The 22562-nt window shown below is 47.1% G+C and overlaps 7 protein-coding genes and 1 non-coding gene across 10 annotated transcripts; 3 read left to right on the top strand and 5 right to left on the bottom strand.

The window, feature by feature from the left end:
- Positions 1 to 24: 24 nt before the first annotated feature.
- FOXG_04057 (uncharacterized protein) lies at positions 25 to 3178 on the top strand (the record flags this gene model as incomplete). Of its 3 annotated transcripts, none has more annotated exons than XM_018381931.1 (3): positions 25 to 341; positions 409 to 522; positions 582 to 3178. In XM_018381931.1, the coding sequence occupies 3 exons, from the start codon at positions 316 to 318 to the stop codon at positions 2290 to 2292; spliced, it is 1851 nt and encodes a 616-aa protein (XP_018238543.1). The 3 variants fall into 3 exon arrangements, with proteins under 3 accessions (XP_018238543.1, XP_018238544.1, XP_018238542.1); XM_018381932.1 differs by having other exon boundaries at positions 54 to 341; positions 412 to 522; XM_018381930.1 differs by having other exon boundaries at positions 77 to 522; positions 582 to 2292.
- A 1805-nt stretch (positions 3179 to 4983) lies between these two features.
- FOXG_04058 (uncharacterized protein) lies at positions 4984 to 6223 on the top strand (the record flags this gene model as incomplete). The annotated part of the gene is made up of 1 exon (XM_018381933.1): positions 4984 to 6223. The coding sequence occupies one exon, from the start codon at positions 4984 to 4986 to the stop codon at positions 6208 to 6210; it is 1227 nt and encodes a 408-aa protein (XP_018238545.1). The 3' UTR covers positions 6211 to 6223.
- A 113-nt stretch (positions 6224 to 6336) lies between these two features.
- FOXG_04059 (uncharacterized protein) lies at positions 6337 to 9315 on the bottom strand (the record flags this gene model as incomplete). The annotated part of the gene is made up of 5 exons (XM_018381934.1): positions 6337 to 6921; positions 6973 to 7202; positions 7251 to 7934; positions 7984 to 8855; positions 8903 to 9315. 5 exons carry the CDS (start codon positions 9313 to 9315, stop codon positions 6337 to 6339), a joined length of 2784 nt encoding a protein of 927 aa, XP_018238546.1.
- Positions 9316 to 9933: 618 nt separating this feature from the next.
- Positions 9934 to 11249, bottom strand: FOXG_04060 (uncharacterized protein). The gene is made up of 2 exons (XM_018381935.1): positions 11135 to 11249; positions 9934 to 11085 (listed from the first exon to the last, which is right to left on the bottom strand). Exons 1-2 carry the CDS (start codon positions 11177 to 11179, stop codon positions 10114 to 10116), a joined length of 1017 nt encoding a protein of 338 aa, XP_018238547.1. The 5' UTR covers positions 11180 to 11249; the 3' UTR covers positions 9934 to 10113.
- A 232-nt stretch (positions 11250 to 11481) lies between these two features.
- On the bottom strand, positions 11482 to 11579 carry FOXG_18725. The gene has a single exon. It is a non-coding gene; the product is annotated as a tRNA-Ser (tRNA).
- A 5792-nt stretch (positions 11580 to 17371) lies between these two features.
- FOXG_18726 (uncharacterized protein) lies at positions 17372 to 17652 on the bottom strand (the record flags this gene model as incomplete). The annotated part of the gene is made up of 2 exons (XM_018398863.1): positions 17372 to 17593; positions 17647 to 17652. 2 exons carry the CDS (start codon positions 17650 to 17652, stop codon positions 17372 to 17374), a joined length of 228 nt encoding a protein of 75 aa, XP_018238548.1.
- An 886-nt stretch (positions 17653 to 18538) lies between these two features.
- On the bottom strand, positions 18539 to 20004 carry FOXG_04061 (uncharacterized protein). The gene has a single exon (XM_018381936.1). The coding sequence runs from the start codon at positions 19962 to 19964 to the stop codon at positions 18684 to 18686; it is 1281 nt and encodes a 426-aa protein (XP_018238549.1). The 5' UTR covers positions 19965 to 20004; the 3' UTR covers positions 18539 to 18683.
- A 135-nt stretch (positions 20005 to 20139) lies between these two features.
- On the top strand, positions 20140 to 22329 carry FOXG_04062 (WD repeat-containing protein). Its single transcript, XM_018381937.1, has 2 exons — positions 20140 to 20835; positions 20889 to 22329. The coding sequence occupies exons 1-2, from the start codon at positions 20316 to 20318 to the stop codon at positions 21902 to 21904; spliced, it is 1536 nt and encodes a 511-aa protein (XP_018238550.1). The 5' UTR covers positions 20140 to 20315; the 3' UTR covers positions 21905 to 22329.
- Positions 22330 to 22562: the final 233 nt, after the last annotated feature.

Raw genomic sequence — 22562 nt, forward strand, 5'->3', positions numbered from 1 at the left:
TTAAATAGTTCACAGCCCGATTCTAGCTGATCCCTTCAGGCTTTTGTTTCACTCTCCTGTTTACGACCATCTCAAAATGGATCCGATTACAGCATTTCAAGTCGCTGCCTCAGTCATAACCTTCGTGGAATTCGGGCGCAATATTCTCACTGAAGCCCGTGAGGTATACCAATCTCCGTCGGGGATACCGTCAAAGGTCGTTCAGCTGGGCCAAGTCGCAAAAGACCTCGCCGCTGCTGGAGATAGAGTGTCGGAATCCCTGATCAAAAGTGCTCCAAACTCCAGCGCAGCTTCCGATGAAAAGCTCTCGAGGCTATGCGGAGAATGCAATACCATCAAGAGTGAGTTTCAGCAAGCTCTGACCAGGTTTCAAGCACGAGGAAATAACAAATTAAATCATGCTGTTAGCAGCGTTTCTGTAGCATTTAAGACGATTTGGTCTCAGAGCAAGATTGATGAGCTTGATCAACAGCTTCGACGGATACAGTCAGAAATGACTATGGCTGTTCTTATGTCGCTTTGGTGGGTTCCAATAATTGATGCCTACAATTTCAACTCCTTCCTAATAAAAATTGACTTAGGGAGAGGGAGACAGTTGAAGACAAGTCTCAACAGCAATATCTGGAAAGGATAGAATCAAGCATCAACCAAACCAACAATAGGCTCGACAACGTGATGCATGATCTGATACAGACCTCTTATGGGAACACTCCAGAGGGTATCGATAATCGGACCCAGCTACTCAGAGAATTATCGAGAATTAATTGGAAGCCGGATCGTGTCATGGTTATTGATGACGAAGAGACAACAGAACTGTTTCAGCAAGACATCATCGACAGCCTTTGGTTCTCATCAATCGAATCTAGGGACAGGTTGATCCCAGATCCATACAAGTCCACATATAATTGGATCTTCAGTGAATATTCAGATACCAAGTTTGTTGAGTGGCTCAGAGGCTCTAATAATCCTCTCTACTGGATCACTAGGAAGGCAGGCTCTGGGAAGTCTACGCTTATGAAGTACATCGTTCACCATGCATCTACCATAGCGCACCTGAGTCATTGGGCTGGCAAATCTCCTGTCTTGTTTATTTATTTCTATTTCTGGGAGGCCACTACACAACCTCTCCAGTATACCCAGGAAGGCCTTTTGCGCACTCTCCTCTGGCAGTCTTTCAAAACCAGACCAGAATTAATTCCTGTCGTGGCTCCGCACCGCTGGACAGCAAAGTTCGCTCTACATGGCTTGGGAGGCTCCTCTCCTGAGTGGACGTTGGACGAATTAGAAGAAACATTTCGGAACCTGGCTTCACTTAACGGCTCATCTTTCAACTTGATTATGTTTATTAACGGGCTTAATGAGTTCGATGGCGAGCCTGAGGCTTTGGTAGGATGGGTGAAGCGGGCTGTCGAGAAGTTCGGCATCAAAGTTTGTGTTGGAAGTCGCCCCTGGACTGCTTTCGCCGATGGCTTTGAACAGCATCCTTCACTTACTATGCAGCATCTTACAGCATCAGATATCGAAGCTTACGTTGATGGCCATTTCAACACCAGCCCGGCTTTCAAACAATGGCAAGCCATATCTGTTAAAGAGACAGAAAAGCTACGACAACAGTTTCTGATCAAGGCTGACGGAGTTTTCCTCTGGGTCTATGTGGTAGTAAAGGACCTCATGTCAGCTTTAGCTAGAGGCAAGAGCTTGAAAGAACTCCATGCGATCCTGGATGCTTTACCTGTGGACGTCATAAAGATGTACACCAAGATATATGAAAACCTTGACCCAAATGAAGCCGCAACAGCCTCTCGCTATCTCGCCGTACGGCTCGCTTCCGCGATCTCGCTCACTACCGATGTATTATGGTCTATTGAAGAGAAAACGACGGCGCCTCCACATGATCTGTATGAGCCTGACCTGAGAGACGGCATAATCGAGAGACGTCTGGATAGCTCCACACGAGGGATGTTGGAGCTCTCAAGAGGCTACATCGAATTCCATCACAGGAGCGTCAGGGAGTGGTTACTACTCGATGATGTCTCGCAGCTAATGGATTCCAGGCTCCCTATAGATTTTAATGCAACCATTTTGCTATTGCAAGAGCACATCCGGGGCTTGGGCTATTACGGCTCTTCGCGTTGGGGCTACTTCTGGCCGTTCATGGCTGAGGGAGTAGTTGAGTCATTCTGGGCTGCTATCTCCATAGCCTTTCAATATGCAAACATGGCCAGTGGATCGGCGGCTGTAACACAGTCAATGATTTGCATGTTGGATAGATTTCAACATGTTCTCGATTAAAAGGCAAAACTAATAGTCGAGGTTAGGTTTCGGAGCAAGATTGAGAAGTCCGATTCCTGGATGCTTCGGAAAGCTGCCGGCGACAACGAACTCAATCCACAGACACGACCACCGCCTCAGTCATCTCAGCCTTTCCTCTCGACATTCTCCAAGTTGTACAGCAGTAGTCAAAGGTTGATGCAGAGAATGAAGAACACGAAAGCCCAAGAGCACCATACGGCTTACCAATGGTTTTTCTCCCAAGACGACAACTTCCGGATCACTGCAGAAGATAGCTTCGTTGGTGTGGCTGCTCAGTACGCTGTAGTTCCTTATGTAATGGCGAAAATCAAGGAGAACAAACAACTCATCAAACAAAGAGATGACCAAAGATCGCTTCTCCATAACGCGGTTTTCGGGTTCCGGATGTACCGAGAATGTTGGGTTTATTTTAAAGATGTTGAAGATGAGGACGGGTCATATTATCCAAGATTGAAATTGGTGAAGGGGTTGCTGGATGCTGGAGCAGCGACAAAAGGGCATATACATCTTCCAAAAGCTGGCCCAGTTTATCAAGTCCCAGAAGATTTTGATTACATATATGTTATACAGAGTCTTCCAAAAGATGCACGAGAGGCGACTGGACCAGAAGAGTATTGGAATGAGGTTATACGACTTCTCCAAAAGAAGAAGAGATGGGAGTTTGGTCATCGAAAGAATCAGTCGACTACATAAATTGGTAGATGCGAGCAGACGGATATAATCACCCTGGCCCTCGGCTGAGCCTATAAGTCCACAATAGAAACAGTTATATTCCTTATCATGTTAGTTAGGCACCATTCGAGGAAGAAAGACCCTGGTCCTCATACAGTCAAGCTCGTGCGAATTGTATGCGGTGTTGTTCAAAATGGACCACCATTGCAATGTAAGCCATCAAAGTCGAGAATATGGACCCCTCGAAGAAGGGAATCACTCCTTCATTCGGCCCCTACGATCAAGAAACTCTTCCTTCACCATATCCTTCCTGAGGTATACAAATATGCAAGAGCTTCGACAGGGATTGGAAAACGGGCGGCTGAGAATTCTGCTAAGCTTCTCATTGGTCGTCCTACGCCTTTCTGAGTGTAGCAAATGCACTTCTCGTTCAACGCAATGGGCAGCCCATAGGTCAACATTGTCTAAGTAGTGCATTAATGTAGTGCCACATTACATATCGGCAAGAAATGGTTACACAAATGTTTGCACGGGTCTACTCTAGTTGACCGGAAATGCCGGGGCTAGCTTGAAAACTCCTGACATGCCGTCTGTACCGAGCTCTTGTGAATAAGGTTGTCATTAGCTACCTGCGCTAACTAGGGGCCTATCTCCCCCTGAGCACCCAACTCCAGCCGTTTATCAACTACGCTGGCCGACCTCTAGAAGGCAAGCCAGATTAGATATGTATGATACCAGACGAGTAGATGAGATCAGCTCTGTTTCAGCTAAGATGCAAATGAGGCAGGTGATTAAATATTAAGCTTTCAGTCGCAAATATGACTGTTCGTGAAGAATGTCTCGACAGTAGAAATTGGCTCCTTGAATACAAACTGAATCCAGCAAACCTTGGTTATCACCTCGCAGTTGCAGAAAGTTCCTGTCTCCCTAGATTCTAATTTGGTTGACATATCGTCCCAGGCACCCATAAGCTTTGTAGTCGCCAACCATGACTCGTGAGATATTGCAGTACGCTCGAGCTCAGCGATTCAATCCAAATTGGTAGATATTAGGCTGCGTTCCTACCTGACTGTATATGATAGTCTTGTAATAATCCATGTTAAATATATATTATTTATATTTGAGACTTAGAGCTTTACTTATATAATTATAAAGAACTTAGGATAATGTAATACTAATACTTATAAGGAAGAATAAATAATTACTAAAATTACTACCCTTCTTCATTTTAGTCCACTTATATACAATAATTTAACTGAACCCAGTAAAGTACAAGGCAAAAAAGGACAAAGTAGTGTCTTCCTAGGTGTTGCAACAATCCTGAATTGAATGTCATTCTGGTTGATCTTTGTTCCTGTCAGCTACACTCCAAATCACTCTATCGTCAACTTTTTAAAACCTCGGCAGTCCCAATCTTAAGGGGAGCATGGCACGATTGAGTCCAATTAGTACGCTCGCGGAGATTGACATGATAACGCTCCATTTTCCAGATCTAGTGTCTTTTCTAGACCCAACTATGACCTTATCACAGCTTATCATCTTACAATCGCAAAGAATCATCTCCATTCTTATCTCCATTTAGAGTGGGCCACCGTTACATCGTCAAAACATTGACGTCGGTACCAAGGACCGGGTTTCTCATGCTACCAGCTTGTCGATTCGTTCAGTCGTCAAAAAAAACGTTACATCAACTCAACTCTGCGCCTTGAATTGTAATCAGCCCACAATTCTCGCCAGAACAAACAGAGACTAAAAGAATATGGTCCTTGTCTGTGGAGAATGCCGAGGCGGCGTAAAGTGTCATCTATGGAGCCAAGGCAATGGATCAAGGCTGGTATTGGTTCTTCGAGACTGTTCCGGTTTCTTGGAACCCTGTATAGGATGACATATCAGACTCTGATATCTGTGGTTCGTCGATCTTTGATGGTTTAAGTATCTGGGACCTCGCAAATCTCTAAAGAAGCAGAATACCTTTCAGACCTCGCGGTATACGTCAAGATGGGCGATATCATCGATGCCGGAGCTTCTTCCAAGCTCTTCACTCCTCTGGACATTGGAAATGGCAAGATTCACCTAAAGCACCGCATTGTTCATGCACCTCTTACCAGAAACCGAGGAACTCCGGTTAATACCGAGTCTACGCCAGAGAACCCCAACCGACTCTGGGTTCCCAATGATCTGATGGCCGAATACTATTCTCAACGAGCGACCGATGGTGGTCTCATCATTTCTGAGGGTCTCCCTCCTTCACTTGAAGGTAATGGAATGCCAGGCGTTCCAGGCATTTTCTTGCCTCAACAGGTAGAAGGCTGGAAGAAGGTCGTTTCTGCTGTTCATTCCAAAGGAGGTTATTTCTACGCCCAGCTTTGGCACTCCGGCCGCGCCAACATCCCTCAGTTGACTGGAACTCCTATTCTTGCTCCCTCCGCCACACCGTGGGATGACCCTAACGAGACCTTCTCATATCCCCCACCGCACAGCACCACGCCCGTCAAAATCGCAGACTATCCGCCCATCGAGATGACCGTGGATAAGATCAAGAGTACTATCAGTGACTACGTCAATGCCGCAAAGAATGCAATTGAAGCTGGTTTCGACGGTGTTGAGGTCCACGGTGGAAACGGATACCTCGTCGAACAGTTCCTCTCCTCAAACGTCAACAAACGAACGGACCACTACGGCGGTTCTGAGGAGAAGAGATGTAACTTTGCAATTGAACTTATGGAGGAACTAGCCAAGGCGATTGGTCAAGAGAACCTGGCTATTCGTCTCACCCCTTTTGGTCTTTTTAACCAATCTCGTGGTGAGAAGCGCGTTGAAACGTGGAGTCACCTCTGTCGTGAACTGAAATCCCGCTTGCCCAAGCTTTCGTACGTTAGTTTCGTTGAACCGCGGTATGAGCAGATCTTTTCGGAGGAGGAGAAACAGAAGTTCTTGGGATCTTGGGGTTTACCTACCGTCGATCTGTCGCTGTTCCGTTCGATCTTTGGAGATACGCCATTCTTTTCCGCTGGCGGATTCAATGATGTTAACTCCTGGGGTGTTGTCGAGAGTGGAAAATATGATGCCCTTTTGTATGGAAGGTATTTTATCAGTAACCCTGATTTGGTGGAGAGATTGAGAAACGGGTGGCCGTTGCAGGCATATGATAGGAAGACGTTTTATGGGCCTTTTGAGGATAATGCTGTTGGATATACGGATTATCCCTTTTACAAAAAGGAGTAGTCTAGATGTTGAGTTACATAAATATTCTGAATATGTTTCCCAGGAATACAAGCTTGGATACATATAGGTAGAATATGAATGACTAAATATAGTAAAACATGAGCCTTAGCCTCCTAAGTAAGGTGCTTATCGCCCCGAGACAATAGAGCTTCCAACACCCGAGTCCGTCGGTGTCAGGGGCCTTTTATCATCATCCTGCCACTCAGTAATCTCATTTGCGTGTCCGCTAGTCTTTGAGCTCTGTCGATGCAGAGGTAAAGACAGGTTCTTTTTCCCTCCTAGTTTGTAACACCTCACAAATCTAGACAAGCGCGACCCTGAAGAAACATGTGATGCTACCCCACTTGTGTCCAAATAGTCAGGCGAAGTCTGCTGTGGTGTTGATGGTGGGGTGATGGAAATTTGTGGTTGAAGTGCGACAGGGCCTGTCTCGCTTTGGGCTTCTGCGGTTGATTTTGGTGTCTTTTTGGGTTCTTCGTTGATCGGCAAGTCGATGATGTCAACTTCACTTTCATCTTCGACCGTGGCACGTCTATCTGGAGCAGCAGAATCTTGAGTTTTAGACTCCATCGTCGCGACAAGTGGGGGTACTTCGACTCCATGTTTCTTTCGAAACACAGATATAGGCTTATAGAAAGTCGAAGTGAAAGTGCGTCTCTGTCGCATGCTTCTCAGCTGAATTTTCGTAATAGCAAGCTCTTTAATCATGGACTTGCTTAAGTTAGCGATGAAGTCTAAATCTTTATGAAGCTGATTACTTGCCCATGTCGTGCTAGGCTCCAATAGAACACGCCCTTCTTCTCGTCTCTTAACAATTAATCCAAGCTGTTGTAAAGCTTCAAAGCTGGCCCATTCTTCTCCAATAGCCACGTACTCTTCCTTCATGGCTCTCTCATCAGTCTCCTTTGCTGGGTAGAACTGAGATAAATACCCAGAATGCAGGAACTGCAAGAAGATGGGCTGTTCATTGATGAACCATGTTTCACCAAGGTCTGATTCGTTAGCAACTGCACCTTTCAAGAACCCTCTTTGTTACGCACCATTGCCTCGGATATACACAAGCTTCAAACTCTGCCCTCCTATTAATGTATGTGTCAAATCCAATCCATGAGGATTTCTAGCAGATTTATCGCCAACAAGCGCTCCCATGATCGCTCTCCCTGGATATCCTTTCTCAGACATGAATGTATCACAGTCCCAAATTGGCTCATCGCCTTGCCTCATGATACCTAGGTTAACAGATGCGAGATCAAGCTTGGGAGTCATTGGCCCAGCCTCAGAGTCTGTAGAATCTGCTTGTGGTAGAACAACAAAATTAGGTTTTTGGAACTTTGTTCTCGCTGATTTTGTCTCTGTGACCGGATTATATGACTGAGTTGGTGGGGGGGAATATGTTTCTCCTGATGATGATGGGAAAGGATATCTATGAGAGAGGTTTGATGCACTAGGCATCCAGTTTGACTGGTCCGGAGATTTGTAAGACGGTGCATAAGGATTTCGAGCCTGACCGTACGGTTGGCCGTAGCCTCCATTCTGGTATGGCATAGTTGGTTCTTCCGATGCTGGTGAAGGGCCATTATTTCGAGGGGGTGCATTCGTATACCCCACGGTAGGTGTCCTGCTTCGCGCCGGCCTGAGTATCCTGCGACCACGAGGATCAAACTCTGGCAGATTGTTGTACTTGATATCTTCTCTTAAGAACCTATTGCGAGCTGTTCTTGTTTCTTATCCAAGCCTTAGCATATCTATACACTACCAGTACTTTTGGATTACTTACTTTTCTCCAGGTTTTCTCTGGGTCCTCAGGCCCGTAAAGCGACTCTTCACTGTCGGAGCTGTCACTTTCTTCAAATGCCCTACTTTTATCAGGCTGATTGTCCGCTTTCCCCTTCTCAACCTCGCTCTCGCTCAGTGATGTCCAAGCTAAAAGGAGTCGATTGACAATCCTTCCTGGCTCTTGAGGCTTGGGGTCTCGTAATCTCACTCTCTCCCGGCGACCCCCATTGTGTTCAGAGTCATCCGAATCATCCGAATGTCGATGTTGGTACCGCACTTCTATCTTTTCGTCGCTTCCAGTGTCTCTCATATATGAGCTTTGATCTGGTGCTCCTTTCACTGGTATCTCGTTGAGAAATACAAGGTTGTAAAGAAACGTAGCTGCATCGCCGCGTCGGTGGAAATCAGGTCCAAACTGCGCGATGCTACCACCAGATAGTGGATCAAACCCTGACCTTCTGCGACGTCGGTAAACCCTTACTTCGTCTTCTGACGAGATGCGTCCCTCATCTTTATCATCGATCGCAGGAACGGTATAGCGTCTTTCTGGACGTATTGGATCCTTTACACTTAGCGCAAGTGCTGAATGGACCTCTTCTTTTTCACTTGCAAAAAGAAATGCGTTGTCTTCAGAATTCTTGTTTTGGCCGTAGAGCTCCTCGGTCCGTACGTGTCCAGGGATCTCAGACTCACGCACGGGACTTGGTAGTCTTTTGCTTGTGCGAACTGGTGGACTTGGTGCTCTTTCTTGAGGAGGGTCTGGAATTGGCTCTGATTCATCATTCTGGAGCGAAGCTTGACCAGCCAGGATAAGGCTCTCGGCTTGGGCCTTGAATCTGTTTTCCACTTTCTCTTGTATTGGTAGACGGCTGGAAAGGTCACAACCATTGTTCAAAACTGCCGACTGGGTGCTTACCCGCTGGTGGACTTGACCAAAACAGCCGCCGAAAGAATCGTAATTTGCAGGGTCAATGTGACCTTGTGTTTATCGATATCCGACAGCAACCTCGCAGCCTTGCGCCACTTAACCCTCCTCAAGACGCTCTCATCAGTTGCCATCTCTGAGACTTCTTGCTGCGTCACCTGGATATTCTTAACAACATGTCGAACAGCATCGCAAAACTGTGGCTTTGCATATGATTGCCCCGTTCTGATGATATCGCATAAATGCTCGAGGGTCACAGTCAAGCCAGACATCTCAATGGCGACAGATTGGATCTCCTTGGGTGCATTCCTCACGGTCTTATAAAGCCTGAATAGAGTGTTGGAGAGCTGAGCGCCAGCTGACGCTATGCCTGCGATGCTGGCTATTATTGACAAAGGGTCCATGGCGAGCGATTACCGTTCAACTATCGCATAGTTGAGAGGAAAGAAACAAAGGAAACCGAATCGAGGCTGTAACCATAGCTTGTTGGCTTTTGAGGACTAAACTTGGCCGTGGATTGCCTTGCGGCTGCCTCTAGAGGCTGTGCACCCCTGTCCTACATCATGCATGTAAGACTGCCTGCAGTTAGCCTAGCAATCATGGCTATGCCTCACTCGATTGGGCCCCGCAGTTCCAGATTGAAACAATAGTTTCCACTGAGAAAGGAGAGAACTGCAAAATAGCCTTTCTCGGCAGAAGGGATAGAGAATATTGTGACCTATTCCATAGCATCCTGGCAATCGACAGTGTATACTTCATGCTGATGAGAGTCACAAATCGTCGTTATTACAAATGCTTCAAGTTCAGTGTCCATCTCCAAAACTCTCTGGCTTTGTTCGAGGGACTTGCCATCATTCCGGTCTCTCCACGGTTTCGAAGTGTTTAGACAAGAAGCACACATTACCAATTTCCTTAATGTTCAACTTCCGGTGAGCTTTCGGACCATAAAGTGAGACAGGGCTTAGTTCGTGCAACGCGCCATGCATCATGTTCTCACTCTCACAACCAACACATCAGTGCGGGGACTCATGAATAAGGTGAAATTAGAGGTCCATATTAGGCATCGCTACGTTTCGTATCATCTTTCGCCTTGCAATGTTCTACCTTGCTCGATCGATCAAATAACTCCGATCTCTATAGCCGAGACTTCATCTTAGCCATGTCCGGATGTATATTTTTGGAACAACAGCATAACGTCCTCATTACTTGTCCTTGGATGCCATACCACTCGCTCCGTGCTTCTTCCCCCAATTCCTAACTTTGGCATCCATATCCCACCGAATAAACACCATAACAATCATCACAACCCAACTTAGCAATGTATTTGCCAAGCCCGCCCAAAATCCGCCACGTATAGCACCACCCATGACAGTAGTCATGACAAGTCTAATAATAGTGCTCGTCGCAATGAGTTCTTCTCCTCTCTCCAACCCCGCAATTGCACGACGAGCACATTCATCCGGTGTGAGGATCTGGTCACCCTCCTCCAGCGCTTTTGTAATATCTGTCTTAACCTTGTTCTCATCGTCAAGTGACTTGGTTGGCATCGTTGCAGGGAAGACAGTGTGGATGCGCACGCGAGGCTCATTGGGGTGAGCTCCTGCGTATAAGTTCATCTCTTGTGAAAGAGAGTCTGAGAGTGATCTGATGGCAGCTTTGGAGGGCGAGTAAGGCGTGAAACCCGCAAAGCTATACAACGAAACAAAAGAGCCTGTGAAGATGATGTGACGAGCCGTCGGTGTCTTGACTTCTGTGCTCTTCTTCGTAACACTGTCGATAGCAGGCCTCAACCATGCATTCAGTGTAGCATGGGCCATGTATGCACTCGAGAAGTAATTACTATCCATCATAGTCTGGAGCTGCTCAACAGGTGTATCAACGAACAACGTCGGGTGCGCGCTTCCACTACAACACCAGACGATATCCGGCGGGCTGTCATCGTTCCAGGTGGTAACTTCTGCAACGACACGAGAGCATTCTGAAGCCTTGGTGACGTCGGCAGTGAGTGAGAAGAAGCGCTGAGATGAAGATTGGGCAGATGCTTCGACTTGAGTGAGAGCTTCTTTCAAAACGCTTGGGTCACGGGCGACTATAGCGACGTGCGCGCCTTTAGAGGAGAGTTGGCGCGCTGCTGCTAAGCCGAGACCTCTGGAACCGCCTGTAATTAGGACTGTCTACAAAGTGTTAGTGGGGTGGCTGCATTGAGGGAATGGAACGACATACTCTGCCCTCGACAGGGAATTCGTTCCGAGACAAAAACGAGCCCATTGTCTATCGGGAGCGGTATTCGATTGCGTCTCAGATTTGGCAACTATCTCAAATAAAAAGGAGGTAACAATTCAAACGCGTTGAAGTTGTCAGCATTTAAACCCGAACAATTAAATAGCGATCCACAATTCTAAACCACAGCAAAGCGCTAATTGGTTTATTCCACAGGCTCCCAACAAGCAATCGGCTCGCCGCCATGACCTCAATCATCTCAGGCCGACACAGAATGATTTCTCGATCTCGTTGGAATTGAGCAGATCAAAAGGTTGGAAGAATGATATGGAAAAAGAAAAAACAAATATCGACAACGGCAGGATTCGAACCTACGCGTGCGAACACAATGCCTTTGATGTCTCGGAGAGATAGCAGGGCATCGCCTTAACCACTCGGCCACGTTGTCATGCTGTAGCGATTGATATTAGGGAATATATACACCACCCCTACCTTCACCTAGAAACATCTGTTGGGGCCAACTATCCACCGTGATCATGCATCACTATCGCGGACGACGATTGCGGTGCTAACGAGAGACTGAATATTTAAAACAGCGCAAGTCCGGATTTTCTTTTTACTGCCCCTTCAGTTCCCTGTCAGTGGAGTATTACTCGCGACGTCTTTGGTCACTGCTCATACCCTCGATATCACCACGACTCAGGAAGAACGTTTTGCGGACTTTATCAAAATGGTCTAAGATGTGATAAAATAATAATACCAAGAATAGGCTTCCTAAGATCCTCAAAGGCTTACTGACTTTCTAGAAATTTCTTCCCAGATTTAGATTAGATAACCCTAAGTTGATGAACTGCCCCGGGCCACTCGCCATCATCCAGCCATCCTACGCCAGCACACCACAGATAATATTCATCATCAGTAGCCTCAACAGGAAACCTACTATAATTGTCTTTTTTATGCTGACATCTGAGCCTGTGCAGTGAAGTCTTACACTGATCGGTCAACACAACATCCCCAAGAGGCGATCAGCCGGCAATACTGTGAAGTTTGAACTGCACACCTAACGAAGGGACCGACTTGTTTCCGATATAATAACCACGGTAGACCTTTTCAGGAATTCCGCATATTTGACTGCGCACCCGTACCATCTCCATATGCCGCTTTCCTTTTACCCAAGAGCCTCTTACCTCGCCATCTCATCTCTCCGCCCCCAAGTACACAAGCACTATATATCTTGATCACGAACAATTGCTGAGGGCGGCAAGGCCGTTTGCATCAATTGTGCTGTCCAGCTTTAGGAATGGGGCCCTGGGTACATCGTAAACAAACCAGAGCCCAAGGAGGTCAATCTGTACAAGTATGCTGCCTGACGTGTGTTATTTTGAGTTGATAGACCTGACAGATGATGCTTGCATCGTGCGCCTCACTCGTACTGTTCATATCAAGAGCCAAGGGCGACGTTGTTATAATTTTCCTTAATAATCCTAATTGGTTAAAGCGACATTTTTAGATAACTCTATTTTGCGTAGACTTTTCGGATGTCTCACTATGCTTTTCCATCCAATAAACCTACATGGTGACTCAGCTGGCGACCAATCGAACTTCTTGAGGTATAAATAGATGGTTTCTTGGCCCCGATCCTTCATTGCTGAAGCAAAACACCGAACCTCCCTCTTCTCAATCTCGGACCACAAAAGCCAAGCACAACCACCAATCCACGATCCACGATCTACACTCTACACTACGGACTCAACTCCTCTGCGTGCTTTCTTACTTCATTCTCATGCAAAGCCACTGAACAACCGCCTACTCAGGACATTCTCGCAAACACACCTATCACCACCAAAGAAACACCGCCCCCTTTCAGCCATATCTAGATTTTACGATTTTCTAGTGTATTTCCCTTTTCTCATGCCTGTAGGTGTTATCTGCTGCATCTCTCGTTTAGTAGCTTTCTAACATATTATTTCAGCAGACTCCTTCTCCTATACCCTGGCACAAGAATCCTCTTCTGCTGCCGGCTGTTTGCGGCACTATCATTGCTATCATACTTTGGTCATGCATCATCTTCCCTAATGCCCCCCGGTGATTTGTACCAGTGGGGACCATTGATCACCGCCCCCTTTCAGCCATGTCTGTATATTCCGCTTTTCCAGTGTATTTTGCTTTGGTCAGGCTTTATCTGAGAGGACCTCTAAGGCTTGGTGGGGCACTTCAATACGTGCCTATACCTCCTGCCCCTGAGAGCTACAGCTATGCTGCCAATATCTGGTATTACTTGCCACACAGGCAATGTTTTAATCAGTTCCTGGGTATACTGGGTCTTCTGTTCTGTGCGATGGGAGAGATGTGGATGAACAAGACAAGGTTCGAGACGGTATTCGAGGGGTTCGAACTCTAGAACTGGCGGGAACAACTGCTATTTGTCTTCACAACCTCATATCTGGCAAGTGGCCTCTTGACAGCTTGGGATGCTGTTCATTTGAAAGAGTATTAAGGATTGGATTCAATGACTGCAGCTGATTGATGCCTACAACAGAGTGGATGCCTAAAAAGAGGCTTTTAGCCGCGAGACCCCGCAGCGAATAGTTACGCATAGGCTTCGATGATGGCTATGGGGTCTAGAGATGCAAATCCTGTAAAGTACAGATGTTTCTTATAAACGAGAAGAGATGTTCAGTATCATAAGTCTTCAATATGTGCGACAGGGGGGGACTGGGCAAGGAGCTGGATTCGAACGAAATGAAGCCTTTCTTTTCTTGGAAGCTACATTATTTTAAGCCTTGAATCCTGTAGAGCAATAAATGGAAGATCAGGCCAAGGTACACGATTATTTTGTCATATTCCTTACCCAAAACGAGTAGGTTACTATGAGTTTGCGAGTATTCCCTCGGTGTAGCCAATACATGAAGTAATCTACATAGTTAAACATGTGCTCTCGGGAATTCCCTGACGGGTATCCTACTAAGCCTGTGTCTAGAGAACACCCTTTTCTACTTTCTCGTTTCTTGGTCCGTTATAGTCATATCACATGTTTCCAAACCAGTGTTATACAACGCCAGCCAACTACTTCCAACAACCACCGCGTCACTCAAAATAGTGGTATATAGGTTTCTCCTGGGCTATCTGTCGAGGGTCATTCTTCAAATTCACGCGCAAAATACCATCGGCATTCCGTTCCAGCTTCTCCGGCAGCGCTCAGAAGGTATTCATCTGCCGAGATCTTGCGTTGACAACAGGGCTTAGACTTAAAGCGAATTTCCGAATACCCTTGTTCCGAAATTATACATTGTTGAATAATACAACAGTAAAACCAAGAAGAACTTTGTTTTGTGGCCATGGCTGATATTTTGAAGGCCCCTGATGAGGACTGTAGGTGCGGTTGTACACCCGACATAACATCGTGGTGAAAACATCGTCCTTTGGGATTATGTCGTTAACCAAAGACACCTAGAGGATCTTTTGCACCAGGAATCTCGGGTCTTAACCATTTCGAATCCTGGACTAGTGACTAGTTTCGACAGATCAGCATCTCTTGGAGCTATCACGGTAGCTCCCATTTGAGAAAAACAGCAACCCGAGTTTGAAAGGTAAGATGACATCTGGGGGTGGCCAAGGTACATTCGTATCCAGAAGAAGAACGTATATGCTGCTGGGCTCCACCCCCCAGAAAAGATACTGGCTGTAAGATAATCAGAAGGTGTATGTCATTCCAGAATAGTTGCAGACCAAGTTGAATATGATCCACACAGTATGGGCCTTCGGTCCGCTCAGAGGGGGATACAGGCCATAAGATGGCGAATGGCGAATGGGTATGCTGGAATGGTAAGAGAAGAGCAGACTTTACAGGCAACAAGGGAGACCATGTCTCATCCAGTGAGAGATTCCGACTCTGAGAGTTTGGTGGCCTCGAGGCGGTGTTGTCGGGTTAACACTCGAATAGGTCATAGTGTTTCGCAGGAAGCCTAGCCCCAAGCTGATGAGTGGCTAATCCTGATGTTGGTTTGCCAGTTGCAGCAGATTTGGGATCACAGAAGTAGTCAGGTTATTGGGCATTATAGCCCATGGAGACCCTTTCGTATGATGACAGGGTCATGGCTTCGTGGTACTATCTGTACGTCCAGTTGCAGAATGAGGTCCATCATAATCGGAGATACATGCGGCCCTTTGCATGAAAAGATATAGCCATGCAGCGATGCGTCCAGAGAAGGCGGGCAGACTTGCAATTGGATCCTTTCTGAACGAGTGTAACAATATGTAGTGAACATACGGATTGATACAAAATGGTTCGCGACGAGGGTGAGTAGTCATATACGGCTTGGCGCAAGGAGAAGCTCAATACTCAGCCCTTTTAACATCCCCCGGTACCTGAAATACTTGTTTATCGTCACTTTGAGAGGCTTTGCGAATAGCCTCGATGGCGTTGCTGTACTACCTGTGAGAGTCCGAGTTGGGAGCGTCAGGAATCTTGACGCCTACTGAGAAGATAAAAGGAGGGTAGCTAAGAGCGCCGAGAACTCTGGTCAAATCTTTCGAGAAGGCGAGAATCCGAGATTCTAGATGAGAGAGATTCTAGATGAGAGCACTGACCTGGAGACCGATTGGAAGCATTCCGGAAATCGGACTTAGGACAGCTCCCCAAGTTGAACTCAAAAACAAGAAGTTCGTAATAGCGTAGCCTCCATGGCCCGCTATTTAAACTGTCATACTGGCCCAGGGATGTTGTGTACGGCAAGTCCGGGCTTTCTCTGGCTACTGGCATATGACCTGTGCATGATGGCCGCTGCACAGCTGGAATCCGGACGATTAAGAGGTCTCAGGTAACGATAGACTGACTTGAGACAGATGTACCTATGACGAAAGATGGACGTCCCGCCAGCTCTAATAAGACTGGTTTGAATAATGTACCGGGCTCGCGGTCGGGTGATATGCATATTGCAGGTGCTGTCAAAAGGTTCCGCAAACTTTCCTAGCCCAAAGAAAGCATCCTCCAACCCGATTTTTGGGGAATGGTTGAAACTATTGAAGCCGGAATAAAATCCGGGCAATGACACAGTGGCAGGCTCAGAGTACCTAGACCAATGGAAGAAAGGCCGTGTCCATTGGGCCCGGCGTGCTTACGATGACCCTCGGAGTACCACGGAAGGAAATTATCCCCACGCCAAGTCATACTGATAAATGCAGCAGGTCTCCAAGGTTGACAGCCTCTGGTTGATAGAACAAGATAGATGAAGGTGAAGCGCATGGAGCTCTGCCAAGCTCGCTGACACCCATGGTTTAATTCAAATCGATTTGGTCGGAATAATGGAAGCCATCGGGATCGAACCGGCTGTCAGACAGCAAAATGCCGGTAGCAGATAGATCAGGAGGACCGAGGCTAATACGAAAGAGGGGGTGGGGGCTCCCTCCGTCCTGTATTTTCGGATCCAGGCAGACTTGAACATCTGAAGGACTTCTGACAGGTAGTTCAGGATCTGGAGTGGTGAGCCGTAGCGCAGTCAATGAAATACTGACTGGCCCGTTCGTGGAAGCTTTTTGGGTAGAAGCCTCTTTTAACCTCTCAACCTTATCACAACTTGTGTGGGTAGCCTCAAGTTTGGCCTTATGATAAGGAATCCTTCAAATAGCTGAGTGACCCCAGGAACCAACTAGTAAATCCGGCAGAATGGGTGTGTAGGCTAAAACGATGTTCCTCTGGGCTTGCCCGTGATGGTTTTCAAGGAGTCTGACGCAAAGCCGAAGAGAGTGGCGCTGATATTAATGTCGATATTGTAATAGTGAGACCTTTTAAACGGAAATAGTCTCTCGATGTCGCAAGATCAAGTTAACAGAAGGAAGGAGGTGAATCAGATAAGATGTACACCTAAGAAGGCCTTTCATGTGATGATGGGCCTGTGGCTTGTTGAATACATAATTTGTAGCCTAGGGCGAGATATCCAAGCAAACTTTTGAATGGTCCGTCCAGAGGGGAACCATAGACAAGCTTGAAAGTCTAAAGGTCTTCCTTCTGGCAAATGGCCCAGGGTCGATTGGCTGAATAGGACTGATGTGAAGTATTGCGGTCTGACAGTCAGAGGAGAAGTCATTGAACTCGTACCGGAAGTCAGACAACTGAATTCTCACAGGCCCGGAGGACCCAAACTAATACGAAAGAGGGGGTGCCCGGGCTGGACCGAAGTCCATGTGGGCTTGTCGTGGTCGGCCATACCGGGAATCCCTGCCGCCCGTGGCTCACTTTGCTCACGTCATAAGTCGCTGTAGGAGCTCGAGCCGCTCAATAAACTTGGTGAGCATCTCGATTCCCCTCTTCGCCGCATGGCGAAGGTGATCAATGGTCACCCACCGGTAAAAATCACCGGGGGCATTAGGGAAGATACTCAACCAAAGTATGGCAGCGATGACAGTGCAGCAAACGGCCGGCGGCAGAAGAGGATTCTCGTGCCAGGGTATGGGAGAAGGAGTCTACTGAAATGTTAGAATGCTACTAAACGAGAGATGCAGCAGATAACACCTACAGGCATGATTCGGGCGTGTCGCTAAAGATAAATAGGGACGCTGGGGAAGAGCCTGGATCCGACAAAGAAGAAGAAAAGAAAAGAAGAGAAGAGATCCAGGCTCACAGAACATCTTGAAATACCCAGCATCGTTCCAAACGAGGGCGACTTCCCTTTTAGAGCAACTTCCATTAATATTGCGCAATTGAGACAGCAGGAACACACTATATCAAGTAGATAGGGTAAGAGACACAAGAGAATTCGTCCATGGGAAGTGGCTACCAGTTAAAGGAATGGTAGAAGAAAGTGCAATCCAGTAATTGGTACCTGGAAATCCAATAATCACCCATGGACTTGACCTTGCCGCTTGGTTCATTCATGGTTCGCCTCGCCATAGCCATACAGGTAGAGTAAAACCCAGATATCAGCGGTGCCCTTTCGTAGACTGACCTCACGACTAGTCGAGGGTGTGGCTTGACTACTAAAATGTGCTTGTCAATTATGAGCAACGTCACTTTCTTCGGGTATTTGCAGCGATCTGGGACCGCCTTCGTCGCAGGGCCATGTAGGCCCGGAGAGACAGACATGGTCTTCTCTCCACCAACTACCCACACAACAGCCCAAGATATAAAAAGTACGGCGAAATTTTTATGCCTTACAATTCCTTGCACACATTTCTAGGGCTCTAAGTCTCATGATTTCTCATCCTTTGCTCTTTGAGTTTAAAAAAGAAAAAGACCAGAGCGCAAGAACATAGAGTAATCTACTGTATATGGCATTTTATAAGTAAGATATAAACAACAAAGAAATAATTTATTCTTCCTTAGCGGCCATTGGTAGTACCTTGAGATAATGTGTACGAAGCTATTCCTACTTACCTTACCTAGCAGGTAGATTAGTACTTATCTAGGCCAAAGAACACATGTGTACAAATACACTCGATGTAGCAGTTTGTTGGCATCAGATACCTACTTAGCTATAAAGCTATAAATTAAGTTTCACATATATCCAACTTCATAGTCTTACAAACATTTACCCATCATTCAGAGTCTCCATGCTCAAAGTTCAGCTCGATTTGTGCGATCCTCGGATCGACCATCTCTCTCGTTGTAAAAGTGCTTCTTTGCAATCAGCCCCTTCATGCGTCCCAGGCGACTCATAAGACTGGCATCGTAAGGAGGTCCCTGCATCATGGCCATAACAAAGGGTCCCTGAGCACCCCAAGTACAGCTATGCAAGTGATCTGAGATCTGCTCAACCAACCCCTCGAGATCACCGAGCTGTTCGTTCGGGAACAAACCAACTGGTTTCATCTCGTCAAGAGCGTCAAAGGCGGATGTAGCATCGCCGTAGCGCTTCCAGTGGATTTCAGCGAGTTTGATGAAAAAGGTGGTTGACACGCCAAGAACGTAGGACGAGAGGCCGAGTTCCTTGACTCGTGGGAGGATGTTGAATGCGAGGATAGATGATCTGGCAAATGCGTTGTCGAAGAGATCGAGCCCGTATATGAGATACTGAGGGTACAGATGTCCGTGGATATCCATAACAGGCTTCTCCCCTTCTGCCTTCTCTGCTTTCTCGGCCTTCAATTTTTCAGCTTCCTCCTTCGCAATTTGCTCTTTGGATTTTCGGCCCCTCTTGACCACTGTGTCTTTCTGGACAATACCCAGCTTCTCAGGCAAGGAGAATACCTCTTCCTCCATGACATTCCAAAGCTCAATGTCAGTTTCACAAGCCTTCATGAGATCCTGCACTCTCTTCTTCTCTTTCTCCCTAATCTGCTCATACTTTGCCCACTCACGCATCTGCTTCTTCTCCGCCTGGTCAAGCTCAGCCAAGCTGTAAAGATTAGGGCGCTTCGGTGCAAGTTCGAATTTGCCCAGAGCGTTCTCGGCAGCTCTTCGAAGAGATGCTGGGTAACGCTTGAGGAAGTCATCGCTGAAATTCGAGTTGTGGGCCTTTTCTACAAGTGTGTTTCCTCCACGTGCCGCATCTGGTCGTTGTTGGTTTGGTGGTGAACTTGTAGGTTGAGTTTGGCCAGACTGAGAAGGCTTTTTGTTTTTGGCTAAGCGGCCTTGAGCAATATCGTCGAAAATTCCTTTGAAAATTTCTGTTTCCGTCGGCGTCAAAGTTCCTTGTCGTTCAATCTCAGTTTCGTTTGCACTTGTTGTCTCCTCGTCGTCAAACTCGAAAGGAATCTCAGAATTATCGGCTTTTCTAAGTCGTGTTGTCGAAGTCGCCACTCCAGCTCTTTGAGTGAAAATAATGCTCGCAGGGCGTCTACAAGCGAGTTGCAGTGTCCTTGTTTGATACAAGAACGGTAAAAGATTTCGAGACATTTTTTTTTTTGTTGTGTTCAAGGACTAGCTAAAACCTTCAATTTTCACATGAGATTTTCAGAGGCTGAAAATTGATACTGGTTGAGAGTAGTTAGTGGTCGGCTGAATCTCGGATGCAGAACGCGAAGGCACCACCGCGTGACTTCGCGCCAAATTCAATTAATGAGTCGCGCTTTGGTTTGCGCCCTTCACGTCACAATTCACGATCCTCCCACTTTTGCCGTTTGCGCAAAACAGCACAACCACTCGAATTTTTTGCTCTGGGGAGGCTATTACAAGGCCATACTTGTCACATTTGCTTCACGGACCGTTGTTCAAACTTACTTTTCGTGCCCCTCATTCACCGTGACCATGCCTCCTAAGAAAAGCGTCGACTCGCCCATGAGCGCCTTCGAGCGCAGGCGACAAGAGAATATGGCGTCAAACCAGAAGATTTTAGCCGATGTCGCCGTAGTCGCTAAGAAAGTTATGCCGACACCCCCAAAGAAGTCAACGCCAACCCGATCGAAGACCCGGACACCTGCGAAACGGGAGCCTGCGATGCCGACTCGGCAGTCCTCACGACTCGCTGGTCTCGATGCAGACAACGATACACTAAAGCGAAAACTGGCTGTCGAAGCCGAACATGTCGCAGCGGAGGCGAAAGCTAAAAGGTTGAGAGTAAATGGAGACTTGAAACTCGGCGATATCGCCGTTGAGGGCAAGAAGTATCTCGCTGGTGTGGACGGGTTTAAGGGCCTCGTCCGTGGTGCGCAGCCCGGAGTCCGAACGTTCACGGAGGAAGATATCAAGGAAACCACCGACAAGGATTTGAAGGAGCTGCGAAAGCGTATGGGTGGTTTGAAGTTATACGAGCACTGGGCTCCCAATGGTAAGTAGTGTCTCGCACAAGCGAGAAGCATGTCACTAACTACTGGAACACAGACATCAAGATCACACCCCAACGTGTTTATGCTCTCGGCCTTCACCCCACCGAGTCGAAACCGCTTATCTTTGCTGGTGATAAAGAAGGTAACATGGGCATATTTGACGCTTCGCAGTCTGCTCCTGAAGTCAGCGATGAAGACGAAGATACATCTGTGCCTGATCCTTCCATATCTGCGTTCAAGATACACAGTCGTACGATTACTTCATTCGTTTTCTCTCAGCAAGATAACAACTCTGTTTACACGTCTTCATACGACTCGTCAATCCGGCGACTGGACTTGAACAAAGGAGAGTCCTACCAGGTATGGGCGCCATCAGATCACAATGAGGATCTGCCCATTTCAGCTCTTGACATGGCGGAGTCGAACCCCCATATGTTGTACTTTTCTACACTCGAAGGCGGTGTCGGCCAGTACGACACTCGAACCTCCGATGACGCCGAAATTTGGACACTTTCGGACCAGAAGATTGGTGGATTCTCTTTGCATCCGCTCCAACCTCACTTGCTCGCGACTGCATCGTTAGACCGCACACTTAAAATTTGGGATCTTCGCAAGATCACTGGCAAAGGGGATCTCAGACATCCTGCCCTCCTTGGAGAACATGGATCGAGGCTGTCTGTATCGCACGCATCTTGGAGTCCTGGTGGCCATATTGCGACTAGCTCATATGACGATACTATTAAGATTTACAACTTCCCTGACGCTTCATCTTGGAAACCTGGCCAGGACATAAGCATTGAACCTACCCATCAAGTACGCCACAACAATCAGACTGGTCGTTGGGTGACTATTCTGAAGCCCCAATGGCAGAAGCGGCCTCACGATGGAATTCAGAAGTTTGTCATTGGCAACATGAATCGTTTTGTGGATGTTTTTGCTTCAGATGGTAGCCAACTGGCTCAGCTTGATGGAGATGGTATCACTGCAGTACCAGCCGTTGCACACTTCCACCCATCTCGCGATTGGGTCGCTGGTGCGACGTCCAGTGGTAAGCTTTGTTTCTGGCAGTGAGCCTCGGATTACCGGTTTCAAAAAGGGGTGCATGGAATCATCAGCATTTAAGCGGGAGTTTTGGTTTGCTATATCTCGCGAATAATGGATCAGGTTGTCGGCAATGGCGGAACGGAATACGCGTTTGTTGGAGTAGTGTAAATTACGAATGTCCGAGTACGAGAGTCGAGGACTATCAGACCCTTGATTTAAACAATTGCTTTTATGTACATAGAGGCTGAGTCGATCACGTTTTAGCGTTTGTGTGGACTCTGCTGCTCCTAGCCACTCAAGATTTCGCTCCAAAGTGAATGACAAGCCATGGCGTTCCTCTGACTCAGGCACCGAAACTTATCGCATGGACGTTCATTATGACGTGGATTCACAAACAGCTGATCTCTCTCTTCCCTGAGTGAGGGCCTTTATGGTCAGCATGGCAAGGGCACTATTCACATCATCTGTGCTTGTTTTCCCACTTGACCAATGCTTGCATGTGATCGATTCACGGTGTTGAAGGATGAGCCGCCCGATTGGCGTCATTCCTTATCGATAACGGTGCCAGCCAATCATGAACAATTCAGGAATCACAAGAGTGGATAGAACACAACGGTTCCATTGTTTCCCCAGGGTATTTCCACCGCTGAGAAGGTCAGGTCCACTAGCCGTCCCCTAAAACCCC

The sequence above is a fragment of the Fusarium oxysporum genome, chromosome 4 (assembly GCF_000149955.1).
Source record: "Fusarium oxysporum f. sp. lycopersici 4287 chromosome 4, whole genome shotgun sequence".
In the NCBI taxonomy this organism is placed as follows: Eukaryota; Fungi; Ascomycota; class Sordariomycetes; order Hypocreales; family Nectriaceae; genus Fusarium; species Fusarium oxysporum.